This window comes from Chaetodon auriga, chromosome 23 (genome assembly GCF_051107435.1).
Source record: "Chaetodon auriga isolate fChaAug3 chromosome 23, fChaAug3.hap1, whole genome shotgun sequence".
NCBI classification, from domain to species: Eukaryota; Metazoa; Chordata; class Actinopteri; order Chaetodontiformes; family Chaetodontidae; genus Chaetodon; species Chaetodon auriga.
In genome coordinates, this window is record NC_135096.1 from 12,192,441 (window position 1) to 12,219,306 (window position 26,866).

The window sequence follows — 26,866 nt, forward strand, 5'->3', positions numbered from 1 at the left end:
TATTAGCTCTGAAAACCCAGTGCTTCTCAGCATTTTACAGTCTTACATTGATGCCACAGTGACAAATAATCTACTATACACAGTAAAACTCCTGTGGTTTTTCTATTTGTGATTTGGTGTTTGAAGGAGACACTCTTTGCAGGAGTGGCGCAAACAGTTTTATTCCTGTTTTGTTTTCCACTTTCATGCCAATGCAGTATATAAGAAGGTGGAGCCAGCAGCTGCTGATCTTAGCTTAGCATAAAGGCTGAGAACAAGGAGAAAAAGCTGGACAAACTCCACCGTATTGCCTGTTTTCACACCATTTACCCACTGTTTACCCACACTGACCTTTACCTTGAGCAACACATGGCATTCTCAGCATGCCCATTTTCCATTTATCCACTTTCTTTCAGGTCAGGGTCACGGAGCAACAGGGATACGCGCAGCAGTCTGAACATCCCTTTCTAAACCTTCTTTGTCCAGTGCCCCAAGCACTTCCAGGCTGAAGTGTGTATATATTCCCCTCAGTGTTTTCTGGGGTGCGCCCTATCCACCATACCCAATAAGTCCTCTGAGGGTGCATGGAAGGTCAGAAGGTCAGAAGATAAACGTATCAGAAAATCAGGAGTCAGTCTGCTGTTAAAGTGAGACACATGGCCCTAATCTTTGAAAAGCTGTATTGAAAACTGGAACACTCCAACGACTCACTAATGCAACAGCTAATTCCAAGCTGACGCCTACTGGGTCATCTGTCATCGTATACAGTTTTACATTGCATGTTTGCAAGAGCGTCTGCTCTGATCTAACTCAAATCTACCTTTTGGGTGTCGCCGGGGGAGGTGTAGACAGCAGGCAAATGCATTTTAACAAGCAACAGCCAGAGAGGCATGTAGAACTAAAGCAAAGCATGACAACACGGTGCAGTTCAGAAGCTCAGGTGTCACGTTGAGGCTGCTTGGAGAGACTATAACTGCATTGTTTAGAGAATCCTATATCCTGCTGTATCACATTCAAGAGAGGTGTTCTGGGCAAATCAAAGGTTTCAGGATCACACGAGATGTTTGTTCATGTGTGAAGTGACTAATGATGCTGTAATATTATTCCCCTCAGCTACGGAGCAGGGTGCTTTCATCCCTGCTATAGTTCACATGAATCCTGGTCTGATTTTCTTACCCAAATTAGAATACATCTCCACCACCAGAGGATTTCCAGTGGAATTGATCTTGGACCTTGGGTAATTTTACCACATGAAGTCACAACACCAACCTCAAATGCCAGGGTGCTTTTTGAGATTACCTCAAGGTGTGTGCCTGTGTGTTTCCTTGAGCATCTCAGTGAGTCATTGTGTTGCCTCCTCGCTGTGTACAGCATCAAGGATCCCGGTGCACTTTCATCTCCATCCAGCTACGCAGCGCCAGTTTACCGATGCCCTCGACCTTTATGCGCACCACCTGTCAGATGCTTGCGTGGGTGCGTTCACGCTTCGTGGTTCCTCTTTTGCAGGAACACACGCTTTCTTCAGCGCAGATTTATCTCACTCACGCACATAAAGCCTCACTTGTATGCACAAACACAGGCATTCCACCACTCACAACTTCCACTAACAAGTATGATGGATATCACTCTTTTTGTAAACAAAGATTGATTTTTTTTTTTTTTTTTTTTTTCTTTTTTTCAATTGCCAACACCTACAGTCTATGTTCAGTCACACATGGACGCCACCTCTTTAAAAAGCCATCAGCACGGATCTATATCCCAACCTTGCAGAGCCCTGTGTCTCTGCATCGCTGGCAGCACAATGGAGAAGGATGAGTGTTCGAAAAGATCACAGGCTAAGTTAATTTCCCTCTCACATGCATATTCATACAAGTCTTTAACCCAGGAAGTAACCTTTGTGCTTCCCTGCAGAAGACCACCTTAAAAAGTATTTAGTTTTTATGAAGCAGCTAGTCCATATAATGACAAAATGATTACCTCTAATGGGTCTTCATTGTGCACGGTCAATGAAAGAAATTTGACAGCGAGTGTGATATTTTCTATGTGGGATACCAATTACTAGCCACACTTTGTAAAGGTAATGTAAGATATTGCTGCGGCAGCCATGGTTGTATTGCCATTTGCTTTTATCTGCCCAGCACTTCACAATCTGCTTTGTTTAGTCTGTTCATTGATCAGCAAGAATTAGATGAGTTTTCATATTCAGATGCCCCACGGCAGGCAGCAGATGAATGCCCAAGTGGCACTCGTACCTTTTCGCGCTATTAGTCCCATGCATCATTAAACAGGGCTTTGAAACAGCTGCAATTTTTGTAATCTGAAAAAGATTATCTGCTCATATATCACTCCCGCTTTTGCACAGCAACCCAGCAGGAGAGATTCAGCTGTTTTAAACGTCATTGCTCTCCTGTTGTGGGTTTCTTACAAAAGCTTTTAGCAGGCTAGTAGGACTGGGTCTGTGTAGCATTAGCTGATTCTGGGGCATAGTGGGCAACGGCTGGGACCTTCAAAAAATGCTGCATTCCTTTTATTTCCTTCTGAGTCATTATTAATGACATTTTTTTTTTTCAACTACTATTGATTAATTACATTTTCCAAGTAACATACCCACACATAAGCTTCAGCTTAGCATGTTAACATGCTAAGCTAACATAGTAAACATTAATCATTGGCAGTATGGCGTTAGAAGAAGCGGCAAATCTAATAATGATGGATGACGCACCAATCTTCACAGAGCAATTCGAGCCAGACAAGAAGTCAGATACAGGCACAGTCCTGTTTTACGTTCTGGATGTTGAGTATTACCTGTTTTCTCGGAGGCTATCAGCAAACTATGTAGTGTTTGATCTGCACCTCTACTTCAGTCTCCACATGAAGAGTTTTGTTCTGTTTACTCCTGCTTTGTACTGTGCAGAAGCCTTACTGTTTGAGCTTCAACACTGAAACAAATTCACTATCAGGTCAGCCTAATCAGTTCGCAATATTAAAAAAAATGTACCGCCAGTCTGACAGAAGCCACGCTGTCTGATTTTGAAGCTGAAGAAGGCTTTAGCTTAATGGTGCCCAGGCTCTTGTAAGGAAAAGTTTTTCTTAAAAGTACTGAGTTTGTTTGAAAGCGTTGAAGGGATATTCTTGACATTGTGAGGGACTGGGTGCCATCTCCTCCTGATGGCTTGTTAGCACTGTCAGCGTGTTTCATTGAAGCCAGTTAGCTACAGCTTGATGCTGTTCTTAAAATGAGGAAGTCACTGATAATGAACCAGCTAAATCCATTTTTACTAATGAACACATTGTCCTGCCAAGTATCCAGTAAAGGAAAATAAGTAGCAAGAGCCCGTCCAGTCCAGTCACTGTGATCAGATAGTCAAACATGTGTTTTGCATGTGTTGTTGTTGTAGAAGTTTAGATTTCTTGAAAAAGGTTGAATACCATGAAACACAAACCTCAAAACTGTTTTTTTTTACTCTCACTCACCCTCATGGCAAAATGTTGTGTGATAGGTCGGTGCTGTAGTGCATCATGACAGTCACCCTATTATCCCTGTACCAACATGTCACAACCAATAGACATCAAGAGCCTCAGTGAGTCAACAAAGGAGTATTTTTCATGGGGTAAATCTGTCATGGCTCATATGATGCTGGCGTCTTGTCAGTCACAGACTGTCACCTCCTACCTTTGTTATGTACTTTTGTTGAAATGATGAGCTAAAAAGTTACCTCTGAAAAGTCAAAGCTGCCACAAATGTCAGCAGATCGTAGCGCTTGAACTAAGGATCTGTCTGATGTAGTTATGTGCATATTTTTGATTGGAGAAAGGAAGGCGTAAAGGCGTAATGTGCAAAGTTGTTTTACCCAGAACATGTCAGCATCAGTGTCTCAGAATTGCACTCCACCCAGATGATTCCAAGGTCATGATTTATGGATTTTTGGATGCATACTGTAGACATAACACAAATTTCCTTAGGGCAAACTCTTTTTATTTTATTTTTTTGTCAGAAAAATCCATATTTTATTTGAGTCAATACTCTCTACTTATGACTTTTTTTGACTGCCTGTACTCTAGAGATATTGTTTTCCATAGTTTTTATTTATTTATGTATTTCTTGGAACAGATTCAGAAAATTTGATCTGACATTGTTATATGGAACGCAGCATACCTGCAAAGATTGGGGCTACAAAATTCACTGATGTTCTCTGATGATCAGAGTGTGATTGTTCACTTCTACATGTGTTTTTTCTCATCCCAGTCAGGCTTACGAACTAACAAAGATAGTCAGATGCTACTTTGATGTACACCTCACAGTCAGTAATGAGAAGGTTGGACTGTTTCAGCAACTGAAGTCGTGTTGGTGTTCAGATGTTACCGAATCCTTGTTTGTATGTCAGTATTGTTTGACCAGTGAAGAGTCAGAAACTTCTAAGGGCTTTGAGCAGACGATGCAGTGATGCAGCAGTCGGCCCTTGCTGATTAATTTATGGCCCCCGTCCAACATCAGACACTTCATGTTTAACATATTTGGCTCAAACAGTAAATCCTCCTTTCATCAACACCAGGTTTTTCCAGTGTTTTCTGATCTGTCTGCATCCAAATCGAACCACAAAAAGCAGATAATTTTAACTTCAGAGTGGGTTTGTGCCAAAGGTCTTCCTTGCTTTGTAACACCGCTTTCTGCATGCATTTCCTATTTTATCTTAGAGCTGCTTCACATTGAAACAGGCGCAAGCATTTATCAGTTCCACAACATCCGACTTCCGCTTAGCTCTTAGAGGTCTTTAGAGCATACTGGCCTCTTTTTTGCTCATTGTTTTGGCTTTATGACCTGCTCTGATGCTTCGAAAACGCTACCTGCTCAGCAGCTGGCGGCAGACGTACAAAGTTGGAGACTAGCGAGTGAAGAAAGTGGAACACGTAGCAGCTAAAGAGCAACACAGTTCCCTTAGGAATCGGTTGGAGGGACCAAAAAGAGAGGGAATATAGACTTGGATTCAGTGGACGGAAACACATGATAATGTTGGATGATGGGATGATAACGTGGCTTTGTATCTGCTGTTAAATGCAAAGGTTTTCACATGTTCCACTAGTTTTAATCTCCATTGATTGGTTTTTGGCCACTTGGGTTCAGCACAACAAGCTGTAACAACACACCTTTTGAAGTTGACATGGTAAAGGTGTTAGCTGCTAAATGCGCCATTATGTTCACTAGTTAGCCATGGGGTTTTGGCCTTTCACTGAAAGTAGATCAACTGCCACCAGCATGCATGCATCCCTTTTTCTGTGCTCTCTGCCACCCCTGCAGGACAATCCGGGAGCACCTGGGGGAGCAGGAAATCTCCGTCTCCCTGACCATCGACACTCTGGAGGAGAGTGACCTGGGCAACTACTCCTGCTACGTGGAGAACGGCAACGGGCGGCGACAGGCCAACATCCAGCTCACCAAAAAAGGTGAGGCGAGCACACAAAGAAGCACTAGGATTCATTTGTTAGATGAAAAAAAAACTGTTGTTTAAAGCATATACAGTATTTTACCATGAATCCAACTGATGGATATAGAAGCCTTGATATTTAATAATGGCATGTTACAGCTTTGGAGGTGAAAAACACCATTTAATACCGCAGGCCTTCGCTCTGACAACAGAGTGAATCTCTCGCAGCAATTTATGGAGTACAAAGAAGAACAACTAGTGGGATTGTGGGAATTGACCAGTTGTTTCTCGCCTCGGGGAGAGGAAAAAAAATGGGACAGTATTGTAGATAGTGCAGAAAGTCTATTCATCCACCTCAGCCTGAGGAAGTATTAGTTTGCAGAGGAAAGGAATAAAAAAACGTGCTTTCGGAGAGAGAGGCAGCATTTGGTGTTATGATGCCAGACAAGCTGTCATGGTTGTATTGTCATCGCTTTTGGAGACATTGCATAGACTTACATTCACTTCTTGATTAGTTTAATGACTGACATGAGTTTTGTCCCCATAAGGAAGGTGAGTCCTGATACATGTCCACACACACACGAATCCCCCTGTGATCGCCGAACTCTCACTCAGATGTTTTCTCATCATTCCTCGCTGGCTACTGTTGCCTTTCCCTCTCCACCACCTCTTTTTATTCAAGCAAACATTTTTGAGGTTCTCCTCTGATTTCGCCTCACTGAGGATGACTGTTTGAAAGTTGATTTCGTGCTGATTTCAAATAGCGATGCACACTTTCCAGCGTGGTTATATAAGTGAGATTTTTTTATGTTTTAGTGAGGCTGGGGGGAGAGGAGCGGGCACGGGGCGGGGAGGGTCTCTGCATCCTTAAAGTTGTCAGTGTTGAATACATTTACATAGTAAGATATTTTTCCTCACTTTTAAGCTCGCGGCTTTGGATCCAGCTTTGATGGCAGCCCAGTTCCCCTCCATTTGCTATATTAAAGGGGTTTATGCCGCACAGTCGAATCTCAGAATAAACCAGAGAAGATTAGCCTGGTCCTCGCAGGATTGCGGGTCTCCGAGAAATCAACCGGTTCCCGTGTTTTTTATTTGCTGCATCCATGGTGTGGTGTGCAGCACAAGGCCAGTCAGTGTTTACACTGCCTTTCAAAGTGCGTCAAAGTCCTCCTCGCTTGTGAAAACAAGCACATGACACTTCAAATGAATTTGGTTGTCTCAGCGCGGCGTCAATCAGAATATGTCTTCGCTTGTATGTAAAGTTAGCACGTCCTTATTTCCACTTCTTGTGCAACTTCTTGTAGTGAAGAAGTTGCGGCTCTCCGAGTGACCAACTTCTTTTCAGCAGCAACATATCCGAAGATTTTTTATTTTAACTCTCATAACAGCAGCAGCAGCATCAGCCTGGAGACAGCTGCCTGTACAGTATAGACAGGATTCTTGATTTGTGAACATGGGAAGCAACAAGAAAACTCAGCCTCCACAATTCTCACTGCTGTTCTCCTGTTTTATTTGACCATCCATGCCCTACTCTGCCTTTTCCTCATCTGTCTTTTCATTTCCCTCCTTTGACAAAAGAGAGAGAGATATACAGAAATAGAAGGAGAGAAAAGGGTGATGAATCGCCCGATGCCATGTGGCTCCATCAAATCCAGCCTTCTAGTTTTCAAAAGCTAATTTGTCTTAATCTGTCCCACCACAGCGCAGCTACAATATGGATGCCAGGCAGGGAAGAATTGGCCTCCTCCACCGTAATCTCTGCTGCTCGAGGAGCAGCTGGCTCGTTATACTGTCCAGATATCTGAGGAGAGGAGCAGTGTTCACTGGGGCGAGAGGGCAGAGCAGAGGTGGACAGGACGTTGAAGTGGAAGGGAGGGAGTTGCTTGGATGCAGCTTCTGGCAGGGCTCGTTAGCCGCAACACCTCTCTCAGAAAAGTAAACTAATTCAGGATGATTCCCAGGAAGTTAGAGAAGAGGCGGTGGTCAGGGGCCCGATGGTTAAGCCTGTGTTCATTCGAGTTTGTTTGCTCTTTTGTTTGCGTACATGCCCGTCCGTCCGTCCGTAGGTTTGGCTGAAGGTCGTTGCCCAGACAGGCGTGATGAAGCGGCGCGGGCCACGCTCGTTAGCTCCACAGAACATCATCTTTCATCATGGGAGCTGTCAGCCTGATGGCCGCCGCAACGGAATGGGCATCGCGCACTCCAACGAGGTTAAATGTGCATTGGTGATGGATGGCGATGCGCACGAGTCCTCTCCATTCATGTTTATGTGTGTGTGTGCGGCATTGCGGCGATTCCAGCCTTTTACTGTTGTCCATTAGTCAGCCAATGAAGGCTGACCACCCAGATTTTGCGAGGCGTAGCCAAGAGAAAATGTTGAACTGCAAAAGATGGAGTGACATCCGACAGAGAACGGCGTTAAAAAAAGGAAGAAGAAGACAAAAAAGCCTTGAAAAAGAGACAAGATCATGAAAAGGCAAAGCAAACGACTTGGTTCTCAAGGAAAGTTAGGCTACTCGACCATGGAGGCATAATGGTTGAGTCTATTGTCCTGTAGTGTAAAATATCACCTTTCATCCTCCTCAATAACACCACTAGTCTGGCCTCTACTTAATAGTTTTGTCTTGTGGTGTTTTAAGAAAGGCCCACAGGTAACACAGTTTAGAATAATCTGTGGCGTAAAACTGAAATATCAACAGCGAAGTCCTGCAGTCCCTCAAATTTAGCTCCCACTGATGGTTCTTATGAGTTCATGCTAGGCTACAATGATGACGGATGGCGGGGGAGAGCGGACCGTTTCGATCTGTTGATGAACGGGCCTTTCAGCTAACAGCCAGGAGCTTTTCCTCGCCTTGTACCTCTCTGTAGCCGCACGCACGTGTAACTGATCTTCATAAGGTTGGCGGTTTGATCTGTCACATGCTATTGTCGCACCGGTGGTTGCACTTTCATTCCGACAAACTGGATTCAATAAAGCCGCAGTGAGAATATGAGCGACATGAAAAGATGGAGAGGAAAACTGAGAAAATTCAGTTACGCTCTGAATGGATACAGCCACAGCGGCGGTCAGACGTATATAAGCCCATACAGTCGTGCAACATTTCATGGCCATCGTGACTGTATCATGCATTATTTCACATGCTCTGAAGTTCTGGGGTCATATTTTGCTCACGATGTAATCTGGTGTTCACATTCCTGTGGATGCACATCGATTTCAATGCACATAAGAGCTGAGATATAATACAGAGAGAAAGCTTGTGATGTTTAATTGCAACTCTTTTAGGTTTTGTAGAATCTAAGAAGAGAATAAATGTTAAGTCCAACAGCATCAAATGTCTGCTGTGAGACCAGAAAGAGCCATGAAAGTGATAAATGTGACAGTGAAAAGGGTCATCTTTCACACTATTCAACCAAATATTGAAATCCCAGCCCATAATACGCCCTTTTTTCATACTAAGTGTTTAATGTGACTGGCAGGTTCCCTGGCACCATTTTAACCATTCCTTGTTTGTCTCCCTCTCGCTGCGTTTGCCACATTAGCAGAGCTGATGTACACGGTGGAGCTGGCTGGAGGTCTGGGAGCCATCCTGTTGCTGTTGATCTGTCTGGTGACGCTGTACAAGTGCTACAGGATCGAGCTCATGCTCTTCTACAGGAACCATTTTGGCAGCGAGGATATAGATGGAGGTAAGATGAGATAAGGGTAAAAGACGTAATTTACTTTTCACCGTTGCAATCTTCCAGAATCTGTGATACCACAGCGTTTGCTGTTTAGTGGATGATTTCTAAAGCGCCTTCTACTGCTGTGAAAGCATCCTTTCTGTCCTCTGTAGGAATCAAATCCCAAACCTGAGAAGTATCGGCGCTGCTCTGCATGCATATTTATTTTTACTCAGAAAACACCTGGGCTATTTTTCCTACCGTAAAGCTGCACATGGCACTATTTTTATGTAAATACGCACCTGTTTTATCAGTCGCAACGACACAGAAAAGAGCCTCCCGTCGTTCCTCGCTCAGAAATTCTGTTGTCAATTTCAGGGAATCTTCTCAACCCAGTGGAAGAGCTAAATCAAAAAAATGTATGCAAAATATTCCATAAACTGTCTCCTAAACGGCTGCAAACGGCTCGCCGTTCTTTGATGTGCGTCCTTTTCTTGTCACATTTGCATCCTCGTAAAAACTAATCACAAGCCCGCCTTGCAAACCTTCTCATGCTGGGTGCTGTTTCCTGACATTACAATGCACAACTTCTAGGTAATGAAGTTCAGCTTTTCAAACAGTTCCCTCTCGCTGCGTTCCAGAGCCACCAACAGGCAAGGTTGCCAAGTTTAGCTTTAAAAGAAAAATGCAGCCTTGATCACTAAAACACTGTGAATACAGCAGCTGCTGGAGATGTGCTTTGTACTTCAGGCTACATTTGGTTACTGTTCATTTTTCTGAGTCTTTTTCAAGCAGATAACCAGCAAAAACACAGGCAAACAAAATAACATGCATGCATTCTACTTAACAATATTTGTCAAGCTGCAAATCTGCCATATTTGCTGCAGAATGTATGTCACGTACATCTGGTGCATCTGCTGCTCTTTGGGTTGTCCGTGGCTTCGTGCTGCTTTGAAACCTCAAATTTCAAAGTGCCAATCGCCAGATGTCTGCAAACTGGCATTTGACCTAATCGCACATCGGGTGCGAAATGCAGGATCCTAAATCAGGCACTGCAGAGTTTAAGTGCTTTTCTCTGAGGTGTTTATATTATTTCATCCCGCCTGTATATTACCAGAGCAGCAACAATGGAGTGTAATAGCATACTCAGGGAAATCCATTAGAGAAGAGACATTTTTCCAGACAATAGCCTCAAAAGACCTACAAATTCGAAGACCACTGTCAGTACAGTTAGTCCACAATGCTGCCATTAGCAGCCACTCACAGAACACACGCTAACCCTGTTCTGTCACGCCGCAATAGAGTTGGGGGTGAATCAGGAGAAGGCCGTTGCACACAGCGAGGCTTGTTTACGAACGCCTTGGCTCTGCTTGTTGCACCCGAACGAGCCGCTAGTTTTTATTTATTTCGAGCAGCGCCAGCGAACGGACGAGGAGGAAGGAAGTCCTATTTGAGCACAGTTTTCCAACCCTGGAAAGCTTTCACACCAGCAGTTATTTTGTTCTCTGTTGTGACTATTGTAAAGAGTAAGCAGCAGAATCATAAGCAGACTGCAGTGGAAGTTTTGCTAAATCCAGTAACTTTTTTTTTTTACTTTCCCAACTTTTCTCCACAAAATTGTGGCAAAAACATGAAGTTAAGAGGGAGCTAGGTGGGATTCTGCACATGTATGTGTGTGTCTACTGTTGATGGTTTCCTTTGCACCGAGTGCAAGAGTGAAAGGATAATATACTCTGCTGAACACTTTCTATAAAGCGAATCAAAACACAGTCCCTGTGCCAGACAAAAACATTAACTCTGAGGCCCCATCAGCAGAAGCGAAAGAAAAAAAAAAGCTCTGATTGGGCCTGGTGGATGAGTCTTGGTTTGAGAATGCATCAAACTGAGACAAGGAGCAAGTTTTAATTTGATTCCCCCATAATGAGTCTCTCAAGTACCAGTGCAGCAGTGAATTCAGGGGGAATGAGATTAGTTCAGAGGGGCTGAGGGACTGTACGTAGCGGAGAGAGAGAGAGAGAGACGGCGAGAGTTATGAGCGTTAAAAGGTAAAAAGTCTTCTGTTCCCTGCTCCTCTCCTCATACACTTCCAGCTCTGCTTAACTGTGATGGCTGCTACATCAGACATTTCACTGAAAGTCATTACCTCTGGCTGTGCTGGGCTTCGGGCCCCGGAAAGCGGAGCTTTGCCGTAATGGATGGCCCAGAGGCAGTTGCGTTGAAAAAGGGAAGAACAAAAACGTCGGGCCTTGAACTTAATGCCAAACAGCAATTGTCTCCTTTAATTGTGCCACCCGAGTGAGTGCTTGAAGAGAGAAACAGATTTTCAATTTGTTCTCCAGTATAAGGGGATCAGGTTCAATAAGACACAGCACGCTGCCTCTGGAGCTCTCAAGAGACCCCTGATGGTTTCCTACACGGCGCGGTCGATTAGATCGCTTCGCCGCCGCCGCCGCCACCGCGCACGCGCTCACACCTGCGCCTCGCCCGTCATCTGACTTCCAGCGATGGCGCACTGCAGGTGAACATGCGGGAGCCACACTGGATATGGTTGCCAGTTGAGCGGAGGCAAAACAGTCGCTAAGCATTGGCAGGAGGTGGTTAACCGAGATCCCATCTCTATGGTAACCGCTGCACTGACAGGGAAAAGTAGCTGCATGTAAGATATAGTTGCACACACACACATTTTTCATTAATAAAGCCCTTAAGCCAGTGTCTCGGATGCACAGAGATTTTTTACCCCCCCAACATAAATCTGCACAGACTGCCAAGAAAGCGCTTGTGTTTCATTGTGGCCACTCGAACAACTAATTGAAGGCCTGCCTCCCTCTTCTGCCAGATGTAAAACTGTAAGCTTTACTTAACAAAAGCAGGGACTGTCAGCCATTTGTCAGCGGCGCAATTTAGTTAAAGACCACTCAGTTGTCACATTGTGTGGGTGTCAGTGGAATCAATAATAGGCTTCACGATGACAACAGCCGAGCGAGCTTGTCAAGGAGGTGGGAACTCATCAACGCTCTGCCATAAATACGAACGTCGGCGCGGCGTGGAATCATGAGGCTCCATCCGTCTGCGTTCGGTGTAGTTTGGCCATGCCGAGCATTAATAGCTTCTCGGTCTCGCAACTGTAATGCAGCCCGTTACATCTGCTTATTTAAGACGCACCAAGTAGCTCATTTCTAATCAGAAGGTCAAGTGCTTTCTTGTTGCTGCAAAGTGATTTTGTCAGATTTAATAAAAGACAGAATGCACAGTTTACGCTGTGAGGGCGAAACATTGATCATCACGGATGAGCATGCAGACACGCTTTATCTTCAGGTAATGAAATACCTGGCGTTGAAGTGAGTCAGATTCATCGATTGATCTTTAAGCATTTATCAAGCATAAATGCCAAACATTTATTGCATCAAATGTGGGGATTTGCTGCTTTTCTTTGTTTAATATTACTCTAAACTGAACGCTGTAGGGTTTTGGACTGTTTCTTGAACGACCTTTGTAATTTGCTTTTAATTACAGAGTTTCCTTGAAAGAAAAGATCCGTTTAAACCTGATTAACATCATTTATTTATTGTCGGAAACCTTAATCTGCATAATGTTGACTTGTATGCGTGCATGTAGTCAAATGTGACATTTTATTCAGAAAATACACTCCAGGATTCAATGCAAATAATCATCAGTCTCAGCCCTGTATAGGCTCATTTGGCAGTTTAGCTAAAACTAATGCAATGCACGACCTCTCCATGTTCGATTCTTCATTTAAACATTCATTCATTTAATCTCACAGAGGTATTTAAGGTGATTTTGTTGACTGTGGTTGGATTGTGCTGCATTGAAAGATGCATCTAAGAATCAGTGTACCTCATTTATTACAATGCGAGTAAAGCAGACAGCACTTGTTTTAGCTATGTGCACCGAACAAACCGACAGGTGAGCGTGTGAGAAAATACGACGACGAACGGAGCACAGAAAATCTGACTATATCATAACAGCCCTCTGTGTTCTACTGTCTGATTCAAAGCCACATTCCTCTGCCTAAATTAAATTATGGAAAAGAAAAAAAAAAAAAGCCGGTGCTCAGCTGCTCATTAGCAGTCCACCCCATGTGCTGCTGTAGCTTCAGAGTTAAGTATGTGTGTTACCTGTAATCTACTCTCCATTAAATGCAATGGAGCCCAGAGATATCCCAGAGATTACGCCTCCAACTCTCATGTGCTCTCCACCACAAGTTCAAGAGTTCACAATCTAACTGTGGACTCTCTATGCACATGCATATATTAACCCCCCCTCCAGTGAAGCCGCTCCCTTCGCAGTCAGTGTGTGGGACGGAAGAGCTCTGAATGTAGCTTCAGAGGTGCGTTGCGCCCTCAGGTTCACCTCGCCGGTCCCCTGTAAGGAGTGACTCCTCAAGATGCAAGAGGGGTCATTCCGCCTTCGAGATCCACCCTCTGCCTCTCCCTCCTCTCTCTTGTCTCACCACAGACGAGTGAATCACCTCCGATGAAATAGCCCTTGATCTGCCTACACAGCCTTCATTTAAAAGCTCCCAGAGAAAAACAGAGAGGGAGATTTATGTCACCGTGAAGCAGAATATACTGTAAGCCCTCGGAGTTAGTTATACTAAGCGAGGTTACGTTTCAATTATTTTCACATGTCCCTGATGTTTCAAAATGAATTGCGCGTTCAAAGAATGAGTTAGATTAATTACATGGTGTCATGTAAGAGTGGTGAGCACTTGCCAAATATCAAGATTACCCACCGGGAAGTGAGTGAATCTTGTTGACAGTCTCACAGCCCCGACAGAGGCAGGGGTATAAAATGGAGAGGATATTAAAGGCTTCAAAAACGAGATACTGTACTGAGAACTGATCCCAAAATCCCTCCTCTCGAATCCCGTCTGCTCTTTTCTTTTTTTCTGACCTGACTCTCTCATCCTCGGCGCTCCTCTTCTCTGGTGCCTTGACGGGTTAAACGTCACCTCGCGGCTCTTGCACCGCAGGTGGCCGCTATAAAGCAAAGGGAGCAGAGTCGTAATGAAGGCGAGGACCCGCAGATCCAAACCCCTGCTCGTGTCTCTGCTGAGTTTACCTCAAAGGCCGCGTTCACAGTGCAGCTCAGAGTGTCCCAATTCAGATGTTTCCCTCCCTCTGTGGCTCAGATATCAGGGTTTTAGTGAATAAAGAAGCACATAGAATCTGATATTTTGGGTTTTTTGATGAATATGACCCCAAAATATGACATACATTGCATCTGAGTAACTGCAGTCACGACTGGCAGATCAGTGCGGTTGTGATTTTAAAGGACCAGGTTGGCAAAATTTCCCAAAAAATTTCCTTGGTGAAAAGCTGTTCCAGTTAAAAGTAGAGGCAGATATCTCAGTCAACCTCTTTCACACTTAAACTGGCAAAAAAATGGAAAATTATTATTAAAATCAAATTTACCCACAGGGTGTTTGTGGTGAAATATAGCTGCAGTGTCTAAAAAAAGAGCCTCAAAGTCCAGCTGGAGGACCAAATCGCTCTAATTGATGAAGTAGTTGGGTTGTTCAGTCAGGCAGGAGCGCAACATCGGAGCTGATCTGTTGCCGCAGCAGCCAAAAAGCTTTATCTCCTTCCAGTAGTAGTCGGAGGCGCTGGGATATCACACTCGCACGTCCTCCATTTCCACCCTCCTGACTCATTGTCCAGAAGTACTCCGGCTTGAGAAGAAACATTAAAGTCCATCCCTCACCTCACTTTCCGTCTGCGCTCAGCCCTCTCAAATCAGTCATCAATCAGAGCTTTCGTGTGGGTGATGGAGCCATGCCACGCGTTCGGCCGAGCAGGCGGCGTTGGGCATTTAGCTCAGGCTGGAGTCTAATTTGTTTTGCTCTCAGTGGGCAAAGTAGCTATCAAGGTAACATTATTCGTCAGTGGGGACGGAGCTGTAATGAAAAGCACTCAGATGGGCAGAGGTGCCCAGAGGTCAGTGTAATGGAGGCGTCCTGTCTCAATGAACTCTCCCAGTGAATGAATAGCTCTCTGGGCAACAGTATGAAAATAGATTGTGAGCATCTGGGGTACAGCAGCGCATAGCTTTGCTGACCAAAGCAGGAAACATTATGTCCAAATCATAAAACACATACACATTTAATTGAAGCGAAGTGGTTTTGGGAGCTTTTGAATGCCCATACATGAAGTGATGCAAGTATTCAAGGGAACAGACTTTCATTTATTCGGTTCAGACCGAGGCTTTATTTTCTCTCTCTGCACCTGCTTGATAGCAGGGGTTATAAAACTAAATGAAAGGGTTTGAAGGATGTGAGGACCATTAAGACTCTGCTTACAAACCTCGCTGGTGTTCCTGCTAGATAACAGCAGCTATGATATTCCAACCATCTCCATATCTGCCCCCCACCCCCACCCCCACCCCCACCCCCCGTCCCCTCCACTTCTGCCTGCAGATAACAAGGACTACGACGCCTACCTGTCCTACACCAAAGTGGACCCGGACCAGTGGAGCCAGGAGACCCGAGAGGAGGAACGTTTTGCCCTGGAGATCCTCCCCGACGTGCTGGAGAAGCATTATGGGTATAAACTCTTCATTCCAGACAGGGACTTGATCCCCACAGGAAGTAAGCTCTCTCTCTCACGGCGATGTCAAGTTGTGTCGAATGTTTTGTCGCTTGGTGTTGCTCGTGTTGTCAGTGCAGTGGTGACATGCCTTGTTTGTGGTTTCCTGTGATGCATTTGTGTTGTGGCGCAAAATAGACCTGTAAGACCATCACCGTTTTAATCCGACCATTGTGAAATGAGCTTTTTCTAACCACCGGCTGAAGTGACTTGGATCAGTTTGATGAAAGGTGGCATTTAGGGGTTCTTCAGGATACATTTCTGTGGTCAAGAATAGGTAACAAAAGTGTCATCATTTTGCATGATTTCTCTCATTTCAGTAGTTAATTGAGCGCAACTGCTGATCACAGTCTCCACTGATTTTGACCTGCTTGTTAGCATTACTTATAAAGGGGGAAATTTTGGCACATGGCAACAGACATCACATGACCGTGAGGGAAAACATGCCAAGATAATGCAAACAGTTTGCACATCTTTAAAGCGCTGTAGTCCCAAAAGCAGTGATTCCCAACCAGAGGTACTATCATGTCAGAGGTACTTCTACACAACTATACATTTTTCGCACGTGCTGGTGAACAGCAAGCAACACAAACCAAACCAAAACAGTATCAGCACAACGCTATCTTGTTCCCTCTCTTCTTTAATTCTGCATGGACTTTCGTTTCGACCACAAAGGTGAAGCCTGGGAGCGAGACAGCGCCGTGCGGCTACTCGCTTCACTCGGCTGATACTTCCGTAGGCACCGGGGGGGTATGTGGAAAGATCGCGGAGTAACTGACCACATATTGAGTCAGCTGTAAAAATTGAACACCACAGGTTGTGACTGAGTGTGCGTGAAAACTAGAGAGGTTGAAACAACGCAGCAAAAAGTAATGGACAAATAATTAAAATAGGTAGCTTGGTAGCTAACAGCTAAGACAGTAAGCCATAAGTGATGGGGAAACGGTTAGCAAAAAGAGTGGAAGGACTAGATAAGTGATTGAAGTAAACAGATGGAATCATTCAACATGTGTGGTGTTGGGCTACACCGTAAGTTGGGCTGTAGGCGTACATCTGACCAAAAAGGTTGGGAACCACTGCTCAATGCCTCCAAACAATGGTTCCACTTGCAAGAAAGCATCCATCCATGTGGCTACTCAAGGAACCTCAGGTCATAATAAGAATATTTCTGGGTCTTCTCAAGTATCCCAATGTTCTTGCCTCTGAAGAACCCCTGAAGTTTAATTCGGCTTTGTTTTAATGCTTCCTCCCTGCAGTAGTGCGCATGCTGTGCAGGGAGGTCGTATATGAAGAAGAAGCTGAAGAGCAACCGATCACACGTAACAATGCGTCAGGAATTGGAAATATTGCAAACTCATCTATTCCAATCACCTGATTAAAGAAGTCTAAGTCATACCTGACCAATAGTAACTTTTTATGGATTTGCTTAAGAGTTTACAAGCAAAGGAAAGTAACTAAAGTGCATTTATTCAAGTACTACACCAGCAGGAGCACTGTACTTTTCTTATCGCTACATTTTTTCATATCAAGCATTTGATCACCGTATAAAACATGGCACATTTTTATGGATTAAACTCCCCAGAAGCACATTAAGTCAGTATAAACATGACTCACCTCCACACTTTCACTGAGAGGAGGCAGCTACTCTTTAGCAGCTGTTTGATCCCTGCAGCAGTGAATAAGGAATAATATAACATTGTAATTTAAAAAATACTCAGCTGGAAGACATCTGGACTTCTTAGTTGGTTCTTTATGTGCTCAAGTTACTGTGCATTATACGAAGCCAGCAGGAGGCATAATAGCCCATTTTACATATGCAGGGTAATTGGTTTAAAGGGCGAATCCCATTGTTACAATCCATGTTCCTGATCCAGCTTGATACAAACTGTACTTTTGCATGCTGCTGTGTAATGATGTCAACTATACAATCCAAAAAACGCTCTTTATGCATGGATATTAATGCATGTTTTGCCACAGTACATTTCTAATGGAGCGTCTCACCTGCCCCATGCTTATCTTTGATTAACCCATCACGCAGATGAGTTTGATAAAATCATTATGTTATTAGCCCCCATTTGAATATATGCATCTGCCCGTCTTCCCGCACATACCGCCATTACTAATTTTGTTCCCCTTCAGTGGCACTGTGCCAAGGTTATAAACTGAATCCCTTGCTGTGATTATGTGCTCGATGCGGGGGGACTGTTGTAATATGGGAAAAATGGCATAAAAATGCAAGGATTGAGAGGAATCTAAAGTGCGTCTGTCACTATTCCAGCTCACTGGCTTATTGTGTCTACGCATAAACATTTAGTTCCCACAGGGAACGTATTAGCATCTCAACAGTTCAGCATGTGTCAATGATCCATCTCCTACGTGTTATTCCACAGTATGATAGATTATTTTTAACATCTCACCACACTGATAGATTTCTCATATATCTTGTGAAGATTTACTATGTATTCTTGAATATGTAGCTGAACTCCTGCCACCAAAAAAAAAAAAGGCTTCTCCTTGTCTTTTTTATGCTACATGTCCCATATTAAACTGGAATAAACTGGTCAGCGCGATTACCGTCTTACAATCGCCAGTGTGGAACGCCAGTTGGAGAAACACAGTTTATGCCAGAGCCATGTCCCCACATTGAAAAAACTGTTTTGTTTTCTTTTTTTTTTTAATGCCAATCCTTTGATCATACTTTGAATGCCAATATCTATGTTTAGGTTTCACCAATGATCATTTCCAGGATGACACAAGACTACTTAGAGGTACTTTTTTCCCCAGATTTTGAACGCTCGTACCGACACACACACTGATATTGACTTCAAAATCATTAAAGTAGAAAGTCATTTTGATAGCACCTTATAGTAAGTCATACTTAAGGGTATGTAAGGGTTTCTAAGTTGTCACTAATGGCTTTATTGTTGGTTGATAAGGTTATGGTCTGGGGTTGCCATGTTGTGGAAAAATCCTGTGCTTGGCTGCCATTTATGAAGCCATTATTTACAACTCATAAAGCTTTGATAAAACAAATTACTCGATGTTTTACCATAATTTGCTCCTTTTTTCACTGTATTAAGTTTGGGAAATTTGATGCAAGGGCTTGTCAGATTGTTTCGTAGTGTCTCACAATCGCCAGCGTAGCCATGCACGGTCCCTACTTTCCGGGTCTAAAAATCACATGAAGACCCAATCAGGATGACAGAGGCATGAGTCGTGACTGAGAGGCGGAGACGGTGTGAATTTCATGAGGATCTTCGAGGCTGCTGTGCGGCAGCTCAGGAGAGTTGTGAGCGTGAAATGTCACAACAAGAAAGGCAGATCTTCCTCTGCGGCGTCGCTTTGTTGGAACGAGGCTCAATTTGAGCAGATTCCTGCCGCGTGGAAGTTGGAAGTCTGGATTTTCCAGCTGATTAATTGGCTCCTCACTGCGGTGGGTTAGTGGTGAAAACCAGAGATGAAATATGGAAGAATGACGGACAGAAATGACACCAAGGCCATTGTAGCTGCCTAGCATGGGAAATGAACTGTAAATGCAACTTTACAATCCAAATGACTTCTCAGATGATACAGTGCTGATCATCTGCATAATGCTGGGTGTTAATTCTGCTTCGCTAACAAGGCCTTCATGTTTGCAGTAGGAAGCTGAAATTTCTGGCATCCAACACGTCTCGATTAGCTGTCACAATACGCTTTTCCCTTTTAACACGTTTGAGAGAAACTACCGAGAGCAGGGCAACAGTGATTTTCTGCCTCATATAATTTAGTGTTGATTTTGTTTTTATGTAGACCGGAATCAATTACACATGCAACACTTTGATTGTAAAGCTTGTGAGGTCTCTGAAAGGAGGAATTTAATCCATAAAACTATAAAGTGTTACAAGAGCGTACCCCAAGAGGCCAGATTTACTTTCAGTTTAATCAGTTCAAAACATAAAATGAAACTATGACTCATTAGCTAATTATATAGTATCAATCCACCCATTCCCGTTTGTTCAATTCACGATAAGATAAAAGCAAAACTTGTTTTTGCCTGATTGGTTCGGCCTAAACCAAGCAGGCTCGGCGCCTACAGGGGAGTTTTAGCTCCAGGGACGCATTGTGACGAATGAGGGCTAATTACCAAACAGCAAGGAGATTGACTCGTCACGTTGAAGTAAAGCGCAACGTCAAATTGGAGTTCACTCTAATCAGGTCTCTGTGGCGGCGAGGCATCGGGCAGAGCGTGACATGACAGGCGGAGGTGGTTCTCAGAGATATGGAGAGCAGGACAGAGAGGAGATTGTTTGCTGAAAGACCTGCACGACAGTCTTGACTTAAAGAGACAGGGAGGACAGAGAAGAATAGAAATACAATTCTTCACACAAACACACACACACACACACACACACACACACACACACAGACAAGGGTCATAAGCTTTGATTGTGAATTGAAGCCTAGTTAATCCTGGCTAACTGCTGTTGAGGAGCCACTCAGTCTTTGTCTCTGTTAAGAAAGGCTAAAAGCAGGCATTAGCACACACACACACACACACACACACACACACACACACACACACACACACACACACACACACACACACACACACACACTTCCCTCCCCCTCCTGACACTCAGGACAGGCCTGGGGAAAACAGTTAATCACATTCATTATTACACAAGCAGCTGAGCTCCTCATTAGGGACGAGAACACAATACTGTATTTACTGTAAACTCCCGCTTATCTTATCTTCAGGTGTTAAGAATCAGGTGTTTTGGCTTTTGAGGGTTTTCTGTTCATTGTCGTCTTAAAAACCAATTGATCCTCTTTGTCTGGAATTCTGTGCAAATACACTGTTGCATAAAATGCCGCACAGGCTTTAGATGTTCAGTTAAGTCAGAATATGTGATAACATATCTGCTTTATCTTCATTTTATGTGTCAATATCCTCGTGCCAGACTGTGGAATAAATTGTCCGATGTTTAATTTAAAGGGCTCCCATCGTTTTTAAAAAAAAACAACTTTTTTTCCATCTAAAATTAATAGGATTTAGTTGTTTGAAACTTTGATAAAAAGGGAGTAGTTTGGTAAGCAGTCGCTATGAGGCCAAGAGAGTTCTTTTCAAACAGCTGGTGTGAGATGTTTCATCACATTTCCATCAGCCATTAGCTCTGTGTACTTTCATGTACAGTTAAAGTGATCGAGTAAATAAATAGAGTATTCAAGCAAGTAGAAATAAGTCTGACAGACAGACAGACAGACAGACAGTGTGCGTTCCATGTGTACTGCCATTTATGCAAAGTCATCTATCTTTGTGTGTGCATTCAGCCTACATCGAGGACGTAGCGCGCTGCGTGGACCAGAGCAAGCGCCTCATCATCGTCATGACACCAAGCTACGTCGTGCGGAGGGGGTGGAGCATCTTTGAGCTGGAGACGAGGCTGCGCAACATGCTGGTGACCGGCGAGATCAAGGTCATCCTCATCGAGTGCGCCGAGCTGCGCGGCATCATGAACTACCAGGAAGTGGAGGCCCTCAAACACACCATCAAGATGCTGACGGTCATCAAGTGGCGCGGGCCGTCCAGCAACAAGCTCAACTCCAAGTTCTGGAAGCAGCTGCTCTACGAGATGCCCTTCAAGCGCATGGAGCCCCTGAGCATTTCCCACGAGCAGGTGCTGGACGTCAGCGAGCAGGGCCCCTTCAGCGAGCTCCAGACCGTCTCTGCGATCTCCATGGCGGCGGCCACCTCCACCGCCATGGCGACGGCACACCCGGACTTGCGCTCGACCTTCCACAACTCTTGCCACACCCAGATGAGGCAGAAACACTATTACCGTAGCTACGACTACGACCTGGCGCCCGGCGGCACGCTCCCGCCGCTCTCCTCGCTAGGCAACCAGCACACCTACTGCAACATCCCCATGACACTCATCAACGGACAGCGGCCGCAGTCCAAGTCGCCGCGGCAGCAGAGCCTGGAGGAGGCCCACGGCAACAACGCCATGCTGCCGCTGCTGCCCAGGGAGACCAGTATATCCAGCGTCATCTGGTGACAGAGACGGTGCCGGGAGGGATAGACTTTTGCTCTACGCGATGTCCGTCACAGGGAGGACGCACCACTGGCACCTGGACCCTGAATGCACCGGCGCCGGATGGACCTGAATGGCACTAAGCTACTTGCTGCTGTTGAATTTGCACCAGGAAACACCAGGGGGGGGGGGGGGGGGGCGGGGCGGGGAGGGCGGGGCAGGGCGTCAGACACACTGGACACATCGGTGATGGAGGTGGTGGCAGGTTTTTGTTTTGTTTTTGGGGTTTTTTTTTTTTTGGTCCAGTAAGAGCTTTTATTGAAACTGAACAAGAAAAAAAGAAGCAAGGAGAACTTTTTTTTGTATGCCTGTATAAACACTCACGTAACACAAGCCAACACCTATGATAATTTACCCAGAAAGTCAAGGAATACAGGGTCCTGTACATACGTTTTTTCTAATTCTTTGTAGCATCAGTGTTTGGGACTTGTTTCTTTTTCTGTTTTAACATCAGTTGGGACTCTTTTTTTTTTTTTTCTTTTCTTTTCTTTTGTTTCAGTTTGTACAAAAGTGAAGCAATGGCCTGTGAGATGTTTTGGATAAACCGTTGTTACCTTTATCTTCATTTGTCGGCTGGTGTAGTTTATAAAGCTTTTGGGTTTTTTCAGGGTGGGGTGGGTGGGGGTGGGGCGGGGTAGCAGTCGCAGCCTTCGGGAGATGAGAAGGATTTGGTCGGGATTTCTCGGAGTTGCAGCTCCACCGGCTGCTGTAAGGGTTGAGAATCTGGACTCAACCAGAATATGCAAAATATGGCGTCCAGAGAGCGGAGAAAAGAAGGGTTTTCCAAACTGATCATATTCCAATGCTTTCAGAAAAGTCCAGTGTTGGGAAGTTGTCACTACTCAAATGTAATCGGTTACTAGTTACCCTGTTAAAAATTGAACAAGCAATGTCACTATTTTAATGACGTCATTAAAGTAACTTAATATATTTGATTACTTTTTGATGACATTTCTACCAAATGTTTTAAACTGGGCAATAACGCTGAAAAGCCCTAAAAAGACAAAAAAAAAACAACAACAACAACAATAGTCAACAGCGATTATGATTGGCAGATGAGAGGCGGTTCAAATTCAAACAGGAGAACCAATCCAAAACAGCGCTCGAGATTTGAGTGCGTACCGCCCAATGAACAGAGCCTTGCTGGACACGGAGGCGGCTCCTTGGAGGCCATCCCGCCCTTGATGGTGTTGCACTCAAATTTGTCCCCGCTTCGCTGCCCCGCGTTGTCTGGAACTACGCCAAAGGAAAGCGTTCCTACACGCCAGACAGAAGCAAAGCAACAGGATGAATGTTCTACTCTACATATAAGCTTTCACTGGGAAGAACACGTGTGGATGTGAGCCCTTTGACTCCGTGTACTTGCGTTTTTTTCTCAGTAACTGTAACAAATTACATTTATTGTGTAATTGAATGACATAAGGAAGTTATATGTAACTAGTTACTCCCCAACACTGGAAAAGTCATATCTGTGAAGGGGGATATGAAGAATATGGTGCTAGGCTTCACGTCTCTGTTTCTCTCACATAACATTTACTTTAAAAAAAAAAAAACAGCCTTGCTCTTTACCTTAACAGATGAATATATCACCGAAAATTAATTATGTGTATTATTTTATGAAAAAAGAAAAGTCTATTTTTGTAACCGAGGGATGTTTGCTTAGAGAAGTTATACCTATAAAGTTTCTGATAGGAGGAATTGAGGAAATATGATTAAAAAAAAATGTTTTTTGTTATGTGGAACTGCACAGCTCACGAAAATCGATAGGTCATTCACTAAATGTCTTACCCTTATATTGCAAGAAAAAAAAATGTTTTTGTGTTCTCATCATTTCCAAAAAAGGAAAAAAAAAAAGAAGTTTTGACATTTCAAAGGCACCACGACTGACTGCAGCTCAGCGGGCTTTTTAACGTCCGTTGATTTCACACTTGATTTCACAAGGATGGAGCTACACTATCGATGATGTCAGCACAGACGGAGGAGCCTTGACATCCAGTGTCACCTGAAGCATTTACTGTACCTGGGTTCCTCTGTAGGACCAAACAAGGCTGTCCAGGGCTAAACCATTATCTCTGTTATTCATTTCCTCTTAAATGACAGCTCTGTTATTTCTTTGCCATCCCCCTTGTCAACGGAAATGATTCGTCAGTTGAGATACACTCTACAAAATAGGGCTTTCGCATCACGGTTGCGAACACTTTGAGCGGGCCCCCGGCCGCTCTGGCACTGGGATGGAGGAATATAACCGTCACAGGGACAAAGAGTTTCATCCCAAAATGAGTCTGAAACACCTCGAAACAGTTGCTGACTTCATGGTGAACTTGAAATGTTCTTAATGTTTAGTTATTAATATTAAAAAGTAACATTTTAGAGGATGTAATCAATTATATTTTTGACCGACTGACCAGTAATCATCATGGGGTGTATTTCCTCCAAATAATAGCCTTTTAGAATGAAAACCTTCCAAATAAGATGTAATTAATGCTTCAAAGTGGCAAGAAAGTATTTAAAACAGCAAATGAAATCCTGGAGTATACGTAACTATACGATAGAGATGCTACTTAGAGCGAGTTAGACCAAAGCAAGCTACAGTGAACCATCCTCCATTCACAAACTGGTCTCTTCTTCTCAGAGGGAAGCATCCATCGCGATCAGTGCGATTTCATCAAATCATACGAAACAAGAGCTATTCTCACATACCCACCGAGACCCGTGAAGGCAGCCTGTGTACTTACTCCTCCTGCAGCTGTGCCATATTATTTCTTTTTCAAGGAACTAACCTCATACTAAAAATACCTGCAGCATCTCATAACGTAGAGGTGTTTCATTTAGTGCCATAAAATATGCAAAGTGAGGAACTTGTAAACAATAAATGAACCCCCCCCCCCCCCCCCCCCCCCCTTGTTTTCTTGCAATCTCCAGTTATTGCTTTATGATTTTTCTTAGTTCAGAACAGGCCTGGGTTTTTTTGGATGAGAATTTTGGAGGAACAGCATTCTTCAAACAATAGTTTCAGACCTTACCCCCCGATGAAAAGGAAGATATGTTAAGATGCGTTCAAGAACACCCTTTCTGAGCGGAGGAGTTTGCCGCGCTCTACGACACGGCGGTGTGTAAATATAATCAAGGCAAAAAAGGTGATTAAGATGAAGACAATCGAGCCATATTCATGAAACCAATGGTCATTATTCACAAGGCCTCTCAAAGTAGAAATACTAATCCTGGCTGGAGGTTAACACGAGGAATCGATGAGCTTTTGACAGGAGATTGGCATCAGCGCTCCAGCTTTGGGAGGCCGTGTGAATACAAACGTTTGCATTTTCTAGGTGGGGCGATACACATTTTTGTTTCATGATGAATTGAAAACGTCCGGCGACTTGGCTTGATGATAACGATGATGATGATGATGACGATGATGATGAATAATGACAATATATAGCACAGAATTATTCCAGGCACTTTCACGACTCTTGAGACGACGTCTCTCCTGTTTCTGATTTATTTTCTATTATGTATCTGCAATGTTCATTAAAAGAGATACTGTTATTATTAATAAAACCACATTTATGGTAATGTGATTCCTCAGTCCTGTGTGTGCGTGCGTGTGTGTGTGTGGATTTGTTTGTTTATGGAGCGGCAGCATAGATTGCTGACGATGCCCGGATCTCTTTTCCTGGCGGGGAGCCGATGCAGCCCCCGACCGCCATAACTCTGCCGTCTCCCGTAAAACCTTGAAACAACGATCAATACGTCTCCTTATTCCACTCAGAGACCGAATCAGCCCGGCCTCGTTTTAGAATAAGACCAAATCAGGAGAGTCAATGCATTGAGAAACACTCTGAAAACCCTCTTGCCCTGATTGTTGTTTGACCTTAGTGCACTCATGGCGCCATCACACAAACCACTGGCACAGCAGCAGCACCTGCAGCAGGAAATTGATTTGTTGTTGGCTATAAAAGATGCAGCTCCCACTCTGTCTGATCATGCAAATATATTTGAGTATATTCCAGAGTTCAAATGTTGACTCTTGCATGCATAATATATGCACCTGAGAGTGTGTAAAATATAGCTGAGGGTGTAGAGACTCAGTCCACTGAAAACAGGCAGGTTTGCTCAGTTAAACTGTCACATTTAATGTCTGAGAAGGTGTCTGATAAAAAGCAGAATTCTTCTAGCGCGCTTGAAGGCAGATAAACAATCCTTTTCTTCTTCTCTGCCCATAGTGTAGCCATTAACTTATTTTGCTGCGATCAAAGCAGCAGCGTCGAAGAGAAAAGAAAAACCAAAGGCACTTGGGGAAGAATCAGAAAATACTGTCTGACAGTGTTAATTAGCCTCTTGAATGACGAGAAGCTGGTCACATTTTGGTTGCGTAAAAGTCGATCTTGCAGGTGAGTGTAGCTGAACTGTATATATTCATCTCTGTATATATATATATGTGTGTGTGTGTTTTCTGGAAATATTAAAAAATGGAATATTATGGCTCATAACACAAGTTTAAAATGAATGGGTGGTTTTCAGACAAATCAAGTACTCATGACTCACTGGTGAGTTCTCTACCTGAGCTTTGCTTGTAGCTATTCCCAGTAAAATCTGCATAATTGCATAATTTGAAGACTCCCATATGTATCATGTTACATGAGTGAAAGACTTATTTTAATCAGCCAGAAAAGTTTGTGGAAATCTGTTGTTTTTCCAAAAAAAAAATAAATAAATAAAATGCTCGACGCCTCACCCTTAAAATGACCCATAAAATGTCATGATTATGGCACTCACACATCCATGTGCCAGCCATTTGGCTAAGTCAGCCCATTCACGCTCACATTAATTAATGTGCGCTTGTCCCGGTGCGGGGGAAGGAATTCTTTGACATTTTGGGAAAAGGCGCTTACTTGCATTTTTGCAGTGGCCAGTTCGATTAGCTTAGCATGTAGACTGGGGGCAAAGAGAAACAGCTAGCCTGGCGCTGTCCAAAATCTGCCCAGGAGCACCTGTACTGCACTTTATATTTCATTTATTTGATCTCTACAAAAAACACATGATCATGTGTTGGCGAGATGCAGTGACTTTGCATAGATTCTGCAGAATGTCACGTGTGCAATGCCTTTAGTCTAATCAGAGCGCT

The 26,866-nt window shown here is 43.9% G+C and overlaps 1 protein-coding gene across 5 annotated transcripts in view; it reads left to right on the forward strand.

Annotated features, from left to right (window-relative positions):
* Positions 1-25,658, forward strand: part of LOC143316018 (interleukin-1 receptor accessory protein-like 1) — a 230,477-nt gene extending 204,819 nt beyond the window's left edge. The window contains exons 8-12 of one of the 5 annotated variants that reach the window (XM_076723686.1): positions 5,276-5,421; positions 8,943-9,089; positions 15,499-15,669; positions 18,391-18,435; positions 20,978-25,657. In XM_076723686.1, coding sequence (XP_076579801.1) covers positions 5,276-5,421; positions 8,943-9,089; positions 15,499-15,669; positions 18,391-18,435; positions 20,978-21,705 — 1,237 coding nt within the window. In that variant the 3' untranslated portion in view covers positions 21,706-25,657. Of the gene's footprint in view, positions 1-5,275; positions 5,422-8,942; positions 9,090-15,498; positions 15,670-18,390; positions 18,436-20,977 lie in introns of all 5 variants that reach the window. The other 4 variants (XM_076723683.1, XM_076723682.1, XM_076723685.1 and 1 more) reach the window with 4 other exon arrangements.
* The last annotated feature ends 1,208 nt before the right edge of the window (positions 25,659-26,866 follow it).